Raw genomic sequence first — 13,381 nt, 5'->3', positions numbered from 1 at the left:
AACTTAGCAGAGGAAAATGGTGTAAGTCTAAAAAAAACTCACGTATGAGACATGACTCGAACGTAGGCTAGCTTAGTGGTAAGAACGCTACCAGGGTTTAGACCAGCCTTTGTTCGAGGCATGTCTCGTGCGTGGGTTCTCTCACCATTTTCCCTCTCTATCAATAACAGCTGCTAAGTTCTTTTTTTATCATCCCACATTTTTAAAGCATAGAAGAGTTTAGCTACCAACGTAATGAAATGTAAATAGGTTAGAATTCTTGCAACTAGCCAACTATTGCTTTGAAGTATTATTTTACTAACTTTTTGGATTGTTGAAGAATTATAATAAAATGCTATTGCTTCTTTGACTATTTGCTTGATTGGTTATTGATCCTTACTTTATAAGTTGTCCTCATATATTCTTGGTAAGTTATGAAGAGTTTAGCTACCAATGTAATGAAATGTAAATAGGTTAGAATTCTTGCAACTAGCCAACTATTGCTTTGAAGTATTATTTTACTAACTTTTTGGATTGTTGAAGAATTATAATAAAATGCTATTGCTTCTTTGACTATTTGCTTGATTGGTTATTGATCCTTACTTTATAAGTTGTCCTCATATATTCTTGGTAAGTTATAAGAAAGCAAAGTTTTGTACATACCTCCACTCTTAATAAAATTTGGTCAATCTTTCTTTGGCTAATCCGGCAAAAAGAAAAGAAAAGAAAAAAGAAACAAAAAGAAAGCAAAGTTCCTGTCGTTGAATTATAAGAACTGTAGTTCGCTTGGAGCTGAAGTGTGATCTATCACTAAAATGTCGATATGAAAATAATAAAATGAAAAGGATTAAATTCGGGGCCCTCATTACACCTTGTATTTCTCCTTCGTGTTTTCTAATAATGAAGATTTGTTTTTTAAACTCATATATATAAATTCTAAAGGGATAAGTCTATTTGACCCCCCTGAACTATTGCGTTCGTCTAAAATACACCCCTTCACTTCAAAATCAGATATCTATCCCCCTTAACTTTCAAAACCATTCAAATTACCCCCCTGTCTTCAATTGAAGTGGTTTTAAACAGATCTTTAATCCAGCACATCATTTTGTTTCACTAAGATGTGTGAGATATCATGGTATAGATTGAAACTGAGAGGAGTGGTGGCTGGTATATCGGACTCAAAAGGAGTGGTGCCTTTTATTTTTCGTTTTTAAGGGGGAATCGGATCTATAGTTGAACTTTTTTTTCGTATAAGAGAGGGAATCGGATAGAAGTCGGACTTTTTTTTTAATTTTTTTCGCTTTTTTTTTCTTTCGCCCGGTTTTTTTGACCAGACAATTATTGTTGGGGAATCAGACAAATTCATTTTTCCCCTGATTTTTCTTTTACCGCATCAGATTTGGTTTTTCTTTTCTTTTTTCGCACGTTTTCTTCTGCCCGTTTTTTTTGGATCGGACTATTTTGGTTTTTTGGCCCGGTCTTTTTTCGCCCCTTTTTTCTAGATAGGACAGATTTGCAGATTTGGTTTTTCTTTTTTTTCGCACGTTCTCTTTCGCCCTGTTTTTTTTGAAAGAACCACGGTAGGGGAAGCCTCCACCGTTAAGATTTTATATTAATAAAGGGGAAAAAATTACAATAAATTTAACCACTGTAACAATGTATTTCTCTCAGAATTTTTGACTCTATGAACTAAAAGGGAGAGATCATTCCTAAAGAGAACTCTCCAAGAGGGAACAATGTTTTCAAAAATTAAACTATTCCTCTGCTTCCAAATGTTCCAAGCAGCATAAAGCACCTTCTCAACAAAATGGGTAGAGTTATATGAATTTCTGGCCGTGACCAACATTTCACCAAAGCTTAAAGAAAGATTCCAAACCACACTAAATTACGCCCAACATTGAGTGCTAAAAGGACACTGGAAAAATAAGTGGAGAGTTGTTTCCCTTGATCCTGTTGAACAAAGTACACAGAGCAAGGAAGCATTTTGAGGGGAGCAACGCCCTATTTTTTTTGGATCGGATAATTTTGGTTTTTTTTTCGCTGGTTTTTTTCGCCTTTTTTTTCTGGATCGGACATATTTGGTTTTTTTTCGTACTTTTTTTCGCCCGGTTTTTTTATTGGATAAATTTAGTTTTTTTCGTCCGTTTTTTTTACGGACGATGGAATTTAAGTAGTAGAGATAAAGATAAAAGAGGCTACTGTATAACAACTTCTCCGTGCTTATCACCTCGTCCAGTCCAGATAGAAACCTCAACAAACTGGCCCTAGCTATTCGCTCCCGCAGCATTCGAACTCTTTAAATCGGAAGAGCCCCTCACCCCTCAGCTTTCACCCGCGCCGCCTTTTCCACCACCAAACCCTTCGAGTCCCCGTCGCAGTTGCGGCATTCCGACGAACACCTCGCGCGCGCGCGCGTCGCCGCCTCCATCTCCTGCGTCGCCGCGGCGTCTCACACCAACACCTCGCTCGCTCGCGTCGCGTCGCGTCGCTTGATCTCGCACCGGGGGGGAGATGGGCAGGGGCAGAGGGAAACAGCGGAAGGAGGCCGAGGCGGCGCGCGAGGAGGAGGAGCGGCGGTGCCTCCTCGAGGCGAGCCCCCTGCGCAAGGAGGCCGTGGAGGCGATGCGGCTGGATCGCGAGGGCCGCCACGACGAGGCGATCGCGCGCGCGGACGAGCTCGCGGCCAAGCACCCGGAGTCCGCCGTCGTGCTCCACCTCGCCGCCGGCCTCCACCAGAACGCCTCCACCCGCTCCGCCCGCGACGGCTCCGACGGCCAGGCTTCGGTGATGCACCTCGTCTACGCGCGCGACCTCTACGCGCAGGCCAAGCGTCTCGCCCCCAACTGCGTCCAGATCGCCACCGGCTTCGCCATGGCGAAGGTCGCCAGCGCCAAGGACTACGAGCCGGATCGCGAGATCATGCGTGCCCTAGCCATCTCCTCCCCCACCGACCCGGCGGAGAACAACGTCGCGTTCGACCTCGACCGCACCCTGAGCACCACCATGGACAGGTTGGCGAAAGCGAGGGAGGCCGCGCTCTTCCACTCTCACCATATCATGTCCCACATGTCCGCCAAGATCATTCCCGCCGTCGTCGTCGACATGCTCGACATCTCCAAGCGCGAGGGCGCGGCCACGGCGAAGAAGCAAGCGAAGAAGGCGCTCGTCGAGCGATTCGGCTACTCGGCGCGCGCGCACTTGACCCACGCAAAGATCAGCTTGGATTTCGCGCGCGGCCTCGACCCAAACATTGACAAGAAGCCGTTTCTGAATAGCATCCTCGACGCATTGAACAATTTGGTTGAAGAGTTCAGCAATTCGCTTGAGATTGCCATGTTCCGCGCGAAGCTCTGGTTTGTCATGGGGAAGTATTGTTCTGTGGAAGTGGAGTGTGACCGGGCAATCCGTATGGAGGAGCCTACTGATCCCAGGGAGGAGGACGTGCCTCCTGGATCTATCCCCGGAGAGAAGCCTGAGGATAGGAAATCTTATATCCGCACAGAGCTCAAACGTTTGCTTCAGAAGCTTGTCTTGGTGTGTAGAGATTACTGGTGCTCACTGGCAAGCGAGAAGCAGGACAGCTTTCGATTGGTGGGACTCAAGTATTTGCACCTACACTTTGTTACTTTCTATCAAGATGACCATGAAGCTGCAAAGACCATATCTGATGCACTCAACTTTGTCAAGAAAAACAAGTCATGGAGGTTCTGGATTTGTCCCTATTGTGTTGGCAAGAAGATCCCAGACATTGATTCGCTCTTGCAACACATGCGCAGCAAGCATCCCGAAGGGGGTTTCTGGACGAACCTGCGGCAAGTTTTTGATCCAGAATCGATCTCTGATACATATCAGGGTGATCATTTCTCGGACAATGCAACAATCTGTCAAGATTCAGAGGAGAATTATGTCTTACATTTCAAAAGGATGGATGATATTTTCAAGTACTTGTTTCTTCGAGCAGCTGATAATATTGAAGAAAAGCCATTTTCTCAAATACGAGAGGAAAAATGCAGAAATGGAGTTTTTATCCTTGAGAAGATTAAGCTAAAGCTGAATAATGTCCCCACAGATATTTCAAGCTCTGAGGTTTGAGAATCTTCTGTTTTGCATGGCCTTGTTTCAACATTGTTTTGTTAAATTCACTCATACTGACAGCCATCTTTGTTATGTTGCAGTTCAATGAGGCTTGTGCTGAAATCCGAGACCTGTGGCGTTATTTTCTTGAAATCTCTCTTATGGATTATCGTGTAGCCATCTCACCGCTCGCAATGTGTTTCATATCGGTATGTTAAGTCTAGAGATTCTTGTTTATGTATAGTTATACATCTGATCTCCCTTTACTGAGTACTGAGTCTATACTATAATCTTAACAGGACCAGTTACTAACATGCATGACTGAAGATAAAGAGGCTGCCAGTAATAGTATTGATGTTGCTGCTATTAATGCAGTATTTCCTTTTGTTGATGTCTGTCCTGATATTGATGCAATATTTCCTAACGTTGATGATGCCCCTGACGGCAATGATGCTGATACATCAACATCAGGTTATTCAGAATTTCGGATCCTCTTTCAATGCAACCTGTCTTGCTTTGATACATATCTTGTTATGTTCATGCATCTCTCAAATTATATATTGGCAGAAACCTTATAGCTACCCCCCAAAAAGCAACCCACATGACTTTTATTCAAATAAAGAAACCCAATAGTTACTTCAGTTTAATTTCATAATGTGAGAAATGCAGTATCTACGTTTGTGCGAATGTCACATTTTAACTCTTTCTAATAATCTGCAACGAATCATCACATTAAAATTTTTATTAAGAAAACCATTCCAGTTGTTTGGTAGTATTAACATTACATAGTTGCTTTGTTTTCAGGACAACTTTAACATTCCCTATCCAAAAGGTAATTATCAGATGGTCTAATCATCCCTGAAAACGGTTAAACCTCTTTCAATTACTAGTTGTACCTCTGATTTATTTGTCAATGTGAACATAGTAATTTATTTGGCGCCTGCTGTCTGGGTGAATTCTGCTCCTACCAAACGTCAGCGGCACTACACCAATGAATGATGACACAAAAGAGGGACCGTCGCCTATCCTCGATACCCTTTTCTGCCCTGTACCGGAGAGCGTGGAAGTGTAGAACACCTGTTTCTTCGATGCTCTAAAGTCAGAGCGCTATGGTCCTTTCTTGGCTTTGATGTGTCTCTTGCCTACCTCCCTGCCTTGGAGCATCTCTGAACGACAATCCTTCCTGCACTCCCTGCCAGCCCTCCTTCGATCCCTTGAACGATTTTGGTGTGCATCCCTTGGAACATTTGGAAATGTCGCAACAACAAGGTCTTAAACAATGTCGACGAACAAACCAGTCAAACCGCCTGGTGCTGCGTGGATGATGTGCTGCACTGGACTGGAGCTGCAAAACGATGGTCCATCAAGCCTTGGTTGAATAGGGCCGTAGGTTCTTAGCTTTTTCCAGTTCCTAATTCCGTTTCCTCCTCCTGTCCCCCTGTAACTCTTTTTCAATCACATTGTAATATTGCTTACGAATATATTAATATAAAGGTTCAGGCTGGCGTAAGCCCACCGTCGTTTCTGTCAAAAATATAAATTTCACAATTATCAGTTGTATCTGTGATTTCTTTGTTAATGTGAACATAGTAATCTCTTTGTAATTACATGATCTATCCATGGTTTTTTTTGCCGGGTCAGCCAAAGATTGGCTGACCAATTTCTTAAGATTGGGGAGAAAAACAAAGGAATATTACAGCGACATTACAAACAGCGTGAACAAGCGAAAGAGAAAGAGACAATACAACAACGATTACTCGCCGAATTGGGAGAAGATCCCAGCTACCCTCCACACCGCGATTTCTTCTTTTATATTCTCGGCTACTTGCTCCGTGGTCATCGACACATGCTGAAAAATTCTAGCATTTCGTTCCTTCCAAATAAGCCAGCAAATTAACATGAAGGCACTGTCGAAGTCCACTTTGTAGCTCGTCCGAAAACGGCGTCGCGTTGCAAGCCACCAGTCAGCAAGTCTGCTGTCACCGTCTGCCGGGATTGCAAAGTTTGCATTGCACCATCTTCTGATCTTTCGCCATACCTCCGCCGTAAAAGGACAGGTTACAAACAAGTGGTGGCAATCCTCGTCTTCTCTCTGACACAGCGAGCAGAGGGGGTCGTGCGGCCAATTTCGCTTCGCAAGATTGTCGGCGGTGAGACATCGATCCTTCAACGCAAGCCACATGAAGAAACGCACACGCGAGGGGGCCCTGGATCTCCACAGTAGCTCGCCATAGGGGCAGTCCTCAGCAGCTATGAAGAAAACATCATAAGCCGACGCCGCCGAGAATTTCCCGTCGCCCGTCAGCTTCCATCTGATCTCGTCAGGCGATGGGAGCAGGGAGAAATCGTGGACCTCATCCCATAACTGAAAAAATTCGCCCATTGCTTCATTGGATAGTGCACCCTGCAGACCACGGACCCATTTGTTGTTGCACAAGGTTTAGCAACTGAAAGTCTAGCACGCCCCACATAAGAAAACAGCGTTGGCCATCGCCAAGCAAAGCAGCCGTGCCCAGTCCAGTTTGCTGTCCAAAAATCAGTGTTTTCGCCATTTCCGACAATGTACTTCGCCACTGATCTTTTGCCGGGTCGGCGAAGGAGCCGACCAAATTTCATTAAGATTGAAAGGGGGAATAAGTACATATTTTACACGACATTATACTGTCGGTCCAGAGGTTAAGACCCCTGGAAACAGGAGTGGGGAGGGGAAGCAAAGAAAGAAAAACTGCGGTAATGCTAGGGCTACTCCTCACAACTTTCAAATACCACCGCAGTTCTCCAAACTGCTACTTCCTCTTTGATGTCTGCCACTAGATGCTCTGCTGTTTTGCTCTTTTGATCAAAGACTCTAGCATTGTGTTCTTTCCATATTAACCAGCTTACCAGCAGGAACAGGGTGTCAAAAGCACGCCTGTAGCGCGTCTGAAAACTGCACCGCGCTAGCTGCCACCATTCTGGCAGAGATAGATTTTGACGTCCTGGGGGTGGAAAACTCACGTTGAGCTAAGACCTCAGCAAAGACCAGACTCTAATGGTGAAGGAACATTTGGAGAGGAGATGATCACAGTCTTCTAGCTCTGTCAAACACAGGGGCAAGCAGGATCATGTGGCCATCCGCGCTTAGCAAGGTTGTCCGCTGTGAGGCAGCGACTTTTCACCATCAACCACATAAAGAATCTCACCCGAGCTGGTGCCCTAGCCTTCCAAATCATCTCCCCATAAGGGCAGCGTACTGCCGTAAGGAAGAAAAACTCATAGGCCGATGCAACGGAGAATTGCCCATTGGTTGAGAACTTCCAAAGGATAGAATCCTCCACCCCTTGCTGCAGCTGAACCAGCTGCAGTTCATCCCATAGGGCTAGATAATCGAGCAACGCCCTTCCTGACAAGGAGCCCTGCAGTCTCCTAACCCAAGTATTATTGGATAACCCCTGACTTATTGTTAGATTAGCTCTGCCCACAAAAGAAAATAGGATGGGCCATCTGCTAGCGATGCTCCCGTCGCCAGGAAGCCAATTTCCCCTCCAAAAGTTCGTGTCACATCCATCGCCTAGCATATGGACTGCAGTTGAGCTGATGATGTCTTGAAGATCTCTGTCCGTCCCCCAACCAGCCATTGTCCATGGCCTATCTTTGTGCTCCAGTCTTTTGAAATCCCATTTCATCCTTAATGCTTTCCCAAAAAGATCGATGTCTTTAATTCCAAGGCCGCCATTTGAAATTGGCCGGCACAGATCCCTCCAAGCAACAAGACAGTGCCCTCCATTAATCTCTTCCTGCCCCTTCCACAAGAATACGCGACGGCGCCTTTCCATTTCTTTGATCGCCCACCTAGGCAGCTGTAGAACAGAGAGGAAATGGACCGGAATGGCCATCAACACTGATTTGATCAGGCATAGTCTACCGTCAGGTGAGAGTAATTTGGGTTTCCAACCTGCAACCTTCTTAGCCATCTTGTCAAGAGTGGGTTGAACCTCCGCTTTGGTAGGCTTCCTGATCGAGAGAGGTAGCCCGAGGTAAGTAATTGGGAAATCTTCCAATCTGCAGGCTAGAGTGTTCTGCGCCAATGTCTTCTGAGACTCAGCACATCTTATGGGGGTAACGGCACTCTTGGAGAAATTGATGTGAAGCCCAGTAGCAGTCCCAAACAGATTCAGCAGAGCTTTTACCGCTTCCACCTCATGAACCAGCGGCTTAAGAAAGATAATAGCGTCGTCAGCATAGATCGATATGTTTGGAGCTCGGTTCCTCAAGTTTACTTTGTCGATGAGGCCAATGGTGGTAGTTTGCTAGAGCATTGAGTGCATTGTGTCCATTACCAAAACAAAGAGGAGAGGAGAGAGAGGGTCTCCTTGCCGTAAACCTTTCTGCGGCTTGAAGGATTCACCCAGGGCGCCATTCAGATCAACCCTAGTTTCAGCTGTCAAGAAAAGGGCAGCCACCCAGCTTCTCCATTTCGGCCCAAACCCCCTAAAACGCAGCATATTCAGCAGAAAGCTCCAAGACACTGAATCAAAGGCCTTCGAGATGTCAAGTGTGAAAAGAAGCATCGCCTTGTGATTTCGATGGAATTGTGTGGCCAACCCCTTCACAAAAATGAAATTCTCATGGATGGAACGGCCTCTGATAAAGGCAGACTGGGAGTGAGCCACCAGCTCATCCATGCGAGGGGCAAGCCTGAGGGCCAAAATCTTTGTTGCGAGCTTAGCAAAGCTGTGAATAAGACTTATTGGTCTGAAATCCTTCAAAAGTGTCGGTGCATCTTTCTTCGGGAGAAGGGTAATGATGGCCGTATTCAAGAGTTCAAGATTTTGTGAGTTGCCTGTGCAAAATTTATGAAGAGCTTCTAGGACTTCTTTTTTTATTACATCCCAGCATCTCTGATAGAAGAGGCCAGTGAAGCCGTCAGGACCAGGGGATTTCTCATTCTGCATGGCCTTGATTGTAGCCCAGACCTCTTCCTCCGTGAAGGCATCATCCAGCTCAGATAAGTTTGCCCTAGCCAAATGAATTTCTTGGAAAAGGATTTGTTTTAAATCACCCTGTGAGGCCCCCATCACATATTCGAAATGGGTCTTCGCCATCTGTTCCATATCCTCCTGCGTGGTGGCAATGACGCCATCATGCTCCAGCCAGAGTATCTTCAATTTCCTTTGGTGTGATTTCATTTTCATGAAGAAGTAAGCAGTGCTGGCGTCTCCCTCTCGAAGGTTTCTGACCCTGGCACGCTGCCGAATCCTAATTCTTTCAAGTGATGCAAGAGCCAAACAGCGCCCTTTGAGCGCAGCTCGCAGCTGCCGCTCCAAGTCAGATAGAATTCTAATTTCCTGTGCCACATCAAAACGGAGAATGATTTCATTCGCAATCTGAAGTTGTAGCCTGAAATTACTCATTTTCTTCTGACCCCACTTAGACAAGATCTTACTCAACCGCGCCATCTTGACATACAGAATGCAAAAGGGGTCGGTGCTATCCACACTGCGCTCCCAAGATTCTTTCACCACTTCCATGAATCCATCTAATTTTGTCCAAAACGTCTCAAACCGAAACCTCCTAGAGATAGGTTTGAACTCACCACATGTCAGCAAAAGAGGGCAATGGTCAGAGTTTGAGGAGCTCAAAGCCTGCAGATGCGCCTCAGGAAAGAGATCTTCCCAGGAGGTTGTCACAAGAATTCTGTCCAGCTTCACCAAAGTTGGTCTGGCTTGTTCGCTGCTCCAGGTATAGCGTCTGCCAAACATGTACATTTCCTTCAATTCTAAATCATTAATCTTGCTTCGGAAGGCATTCAACAGTCGTCTATTAATCCTCGAGTTGTTCTTGTCTTCTGCTGCAGCGATAAGGTTGAAATTGCCCGCAATTAACCACTCCCCCAAACAAATCTCCCGGATCACTGACAATTCTTCCAGAAACAAAAGCTTTTCTTCATCACCTTGTGGCCCATAAACTGAAGTTAAGGACCATGATCTGTTAGCAGCCAACCAGCACAAATTAACAGTAACAGACCAAGTGCCAATATGAACCACATCCCCTCGGAACAGAGCACTCTTCCAGGCAATTATTACTCCCCCTCTAGTCTCCTCAGCGGGCAAAAACACGAACCCATCAAAATCCAGACCACAAAGTTCATAAATTAGCGACTGGTTGACAGCGGACAACTTGGACTCCTGAAAACAAACGACAGAGGAACTAGAGGAGATTACAGACTCTTTCACCAACGCACGCTTAGCAGGGTTATTAAGACCCCTTACATTCCACACTAGGAAACTAAAACCTAACATAGGGAACTGGACACACTTCAGATTAGCTGAAAAGGGAAACAAAGCAATCAGGCCGGAGACGCGACCTCCACCCCCGGAAGAACTTCAGGCAGAGGTTGAAGGGGTGCGGCCATGTCGATTTGCAACAGTTCTGCAATGGCCTGGACATGATGCGGAGGCAGCGGTTCATCAAAGAGCTTCTCGAATTCCTGAACCGCTTCCTGGTTTGCCTCTTCTTCCTCCTCAATAATTCCCAACTTCTTCATAGTCACCTTCTGGGCTTTGGAGATCGTGTGCCGCCGTGTCCCATTCCCCTGCAGAGCCAACCGCGGGCTTCGCCATGGCGTGAATCCTTCTAGGATAGTTGCACGGCGTCGAGTCCTAGTGACTGGGACAGAGGCCGGCGGCCCCCCTAGGATGGATGGAGGCGGTGTGGTGGAGATCGACGAAATGAAGGCCGAGATTCTGGCTTGAACCTCCGGTGGTGCCTCGTTCTCATCAGTCGCACGCTCTTCGCGTGCCCGACGACCGACAGCTGCCAGAGCGCCCTGGTCAACGGCCACCGCTTGGGCTGGACACCTGCGGCGGCTGTAAACTAACGGAAACTCCGTCAGGCCAACGGGCCTGGTCAGTCGCGCTGGAGTGGCCAGGAGCCCATCTTCAGTTGCCGGGAGCACGATAGCTGACAGCCCATCTCCGTCTGCAGGCCCATCTCCATCCGTAGGCCCATCCTCAGCTGCAAGCCCATCTTCAGTTACCAGCACCTCTTGAACTGTCCAGGCCGGCTCCCTTGATGGCCCGTCGTCGGTCGCAATCGCGCCAATGCTAGCCGAGTCGCCCCGCGACTTCCCGCCCAGCGGATCAAGCACTGTATCCGACGTCACCGCCATTAAGGGCAACTCCACCGACGAAATTTCGAACTCTTCGAAAGACAGCCTTCTCACCAACGGCAACACGGCATGCTCCAGCATTAAACACGCTGGCGCGGTGGCAGGACGCTGAAGACTCGCTTCCCCTAGGGAAGCACATCCGTGAACCGAGTCCACCGCGTCCGGAAGGCCCGTCGTGGGTGTACCCAGCGCTGTCTCCGCGGACACCACCGGCTCCAATGGCGGTACCACCGCCGGCACAGCAGCAACCCTATGGCTGCCTTTAAGCCAGGGAACGATGTGAATCTCATGTTCAGAATCGCCTATCCTGCTCAAGGATTACAGGCCGATTAGTTTGGTGCACAGTTTCTCTAAGTTGGCTGCAAAGATTATGGCACAACGACTGGCGCCGAAGCTAGAAGCACTAATCCCTTGCTCGCAAACTGCCTTCATTAAGGGCCGCTGCATTCACGAGAATTTTGTTTTTGTCAAGGGCCTGGTGCAACAATTCCACCGGCAGAAGAAGGCAACGATGATGTTGAAGCTTGACATTTCCAAAGCGTTTGACACTGTCTCTTGGGGTTTTCTGCTGTCAATGATGGAGTTTAGGGGATTTGGCCCGAATTGGCGAAGATGGATCTCGGCTGCCCTCCTAACTGAAGAAACAAGCATTTTGATTAACGGGGTGCTGTCAGATCCAATTAAACCGGCTCGAGGACTGAGACAAGGCGACCCTCTATCGCCGTTGCTTTTTATCTTAGTCATGGATGCTCTGCAAGCTTTGGTTTCTCGGGCAAAGCTGGCTGGTTTGCTTTCGCCTCTAAATGCAAGAAGAGATTTGCTCTCGGTGTATGCCGATGACGCGGTGCTGTTCTTCAAGCCAACAACCACTGAAGCCAACACTATCAAGAGATTGCTGACTCTTTTTGGTGAGGCAACGGGACTCAAAACCAACTTCTGCAAGAGCGCTATTACACCGATTCAGTGCAGCAATGAACAACGAGTTCTGGTTGAATCCATCCTCTCTTGCCGAGTTGAAGACTTCCCCATCGTCTACCTAGGCCTCCCGCTGGGAACAAGGAAACCAACGAAAGCAGAGCTCCAACCGATCTATCCATGGTGATTGTGTGTTCTTATCATCCAGTAACTCCTGGCCAATCTGCTGAGGAAATGCCAAGTATTGATGTTCCCAACAAAGAAAACAAGGACAAAGACATGTTTATCTTGCATGTGATCATACAGGTAGTACAAAGTTGCATGCAGTATGTTTTGTCATGTGCTAACTTCTGAGTTCTGATTAACTATGAACATGCGCAGTCACTGTGGAATTTGAGGTGCTTCAGAGATGAGATTTTAAGGGCACCACCTGCAACAATCCTACATATCAAAGAAAACTTCTGCATCGCTGACCTATTCTATGGAATCTTCTTTGCTTGGGAGAATAATGACACAACGGAGTGGATGTTTTACTGACCTCTCTGAAGGTTAATCTCTGTAAAATTGCAAATGATAACATGTTTCAGAAGGTATGTGGGTTTCTTTGCATTGTCATTGTTCCACACTTCCATATGCACTGGAATGAACAAACTTAGATATACGAGTGCAATGTTCTTTAGTTGGCAAGCTCTGTTAATCAATTCGTTGCTGTTTTTCCTGATTAACATGTAAAGTGCCGAACTAATCGGTCGGAGGCTACCATGATCTTTATTCTGCTTCAGAACTTTATCCTTCATGTATATTTTTCTGCCTTCACAAGGTTAAACCTGGTGAATCAATTTCAGTTGCAGGCTGGAAAAGAATTGCTTCTGAGGTTGTGGCAACGATTCTTCAAGCACTGCATATGTCAGAAACTCCTCTGCATTTTGATTTCAACAGTGAGATTGAGGAACGTGAAGTAAGTCCTGTCAGCTGCGGAGATTGCATATGCCGAACACACGATCTGTTCGGGATTAAGTTCCATGTGCAAATGAGCTGCAGGTGTGGGAAGTGTTTTGGTGAGAAAGAACATACTACGATTTTCTGTAGACTTGATGCCAGTTCACCTCAAACAACAAAGGTGTGTCACATCAGATTTCCTGTGTAGCTAAAATTTTATATTATATGCAAGAGTAGCAAATAGTTATTGATAACTTTTTGCAGATCGAATCCTTTGCAGAGCTTCCGGTTCTCTATGATGAACAGTTGTGCTTTGGGGACAAT

At 46.5% G+C, this 13,381-nt stretch overlaps 2 protein-coding genes across 3 annotated transcripts; one reads left to right on the top strand and one right to left on the bottom strand.

Annotated features, from left to right (window-relative positions):
- Positions 1-2,309: 2,309 nt before the first annotated feature.
- On the top strand, positions 2,310-5,570 carry LOC9268553 (uncharacterized). Of its 2 annotated transcripts, none has more exons than XM_015788991.3 (5): positions 2,310-4,065; positions 4,155-4,262; positions 4,353-4,524; positions 4,858-4,885; positions 5,032-5,570. In XM_015788991.3, the coding sequence occupies exons 1-4, from the start codon at positions 2,491-2,493 to the stop codon at positions 4,866-4,868; spliced, it is 1,866 nt and encodes a 621-aa protein (XP_015644477.1). In that variant the 5' UTR covers positions 2,310-2,490; the 3' UTR covers positions 4,869-4,885; positions 5,032-5,570. The 2 variants fall into 2 exon arrangements, with proteins under 2 accessions (XP_015644477.1, XP_015644476.1); XM_015788990.3 differs by having other exon boundaries at positions 4,979-5,570.
- Positions 5,571-6,619: 1,049 nt separating this feature from the next.
- Positions 6,620-10,877, bottom strand: LOC112939426 (uncharacterized). The gene has a single exon (XM_066311903.1). The coding sequence runs from the start codon at positions 10,332-10,334 to the stop codon at positions 8,343-8,345; it is 1,992 nt and encodes a 663-aa protein (XP_066168000.1). The 5' UTR covers positions 10,335-10,877; the 3' UTR covers positions 6,620-8,342.
- Positions 10,878-13,381: the final 2,504 nt, after the last annotated feature.

The sequence above is a fragment of the Oryza sativa genome, chromosome 6 (genome assembly GCF_034140825.1).
Source record: "Oryza sativa Japonica Group chromosome 6, ASM3414082v1".
Taxonomy (NCBI): domain Eukaryota; kingdom Viridiplantae; phylum Streptophyta; class Magnoliopsida; order Poales; family Poaceae; genus Oryza; species Oryza sativa.
This window is presented reverse-complemented; position numbering and strand designations above follow the sequence as displayed.

Coding starts and splice junctions, on each gene's coding strand:
- LOC9268553 (XM_015788991.3), top strand. CDS start 2,491: ATGGGCAGGGGCAGAGGGAAACAGCGGAAGGAGGCCGAGGCGGCGCGC. Junction 4,066..4,154: donor CAGATATTTCAAGCTCTGAG/GTTTGAGAATCT, acceptor GTTATGTTGCAG/TTCAATGAGGCTTGTGCTGA. Junction 4,263..4,352: donor TCGCAATGTGTTTCATATCG/GTATGTTAAGTC, acceptor TAATCTTAACAG/GACCAGTTACTAACATGCAT.
- LOC112939426 (XM_066311903.1), bottom strand. CDS start 10,334: ATGTTAGGTTTTAGTTTCCTAGTGTGGAATGTAAGGGGTCTTAATAAC.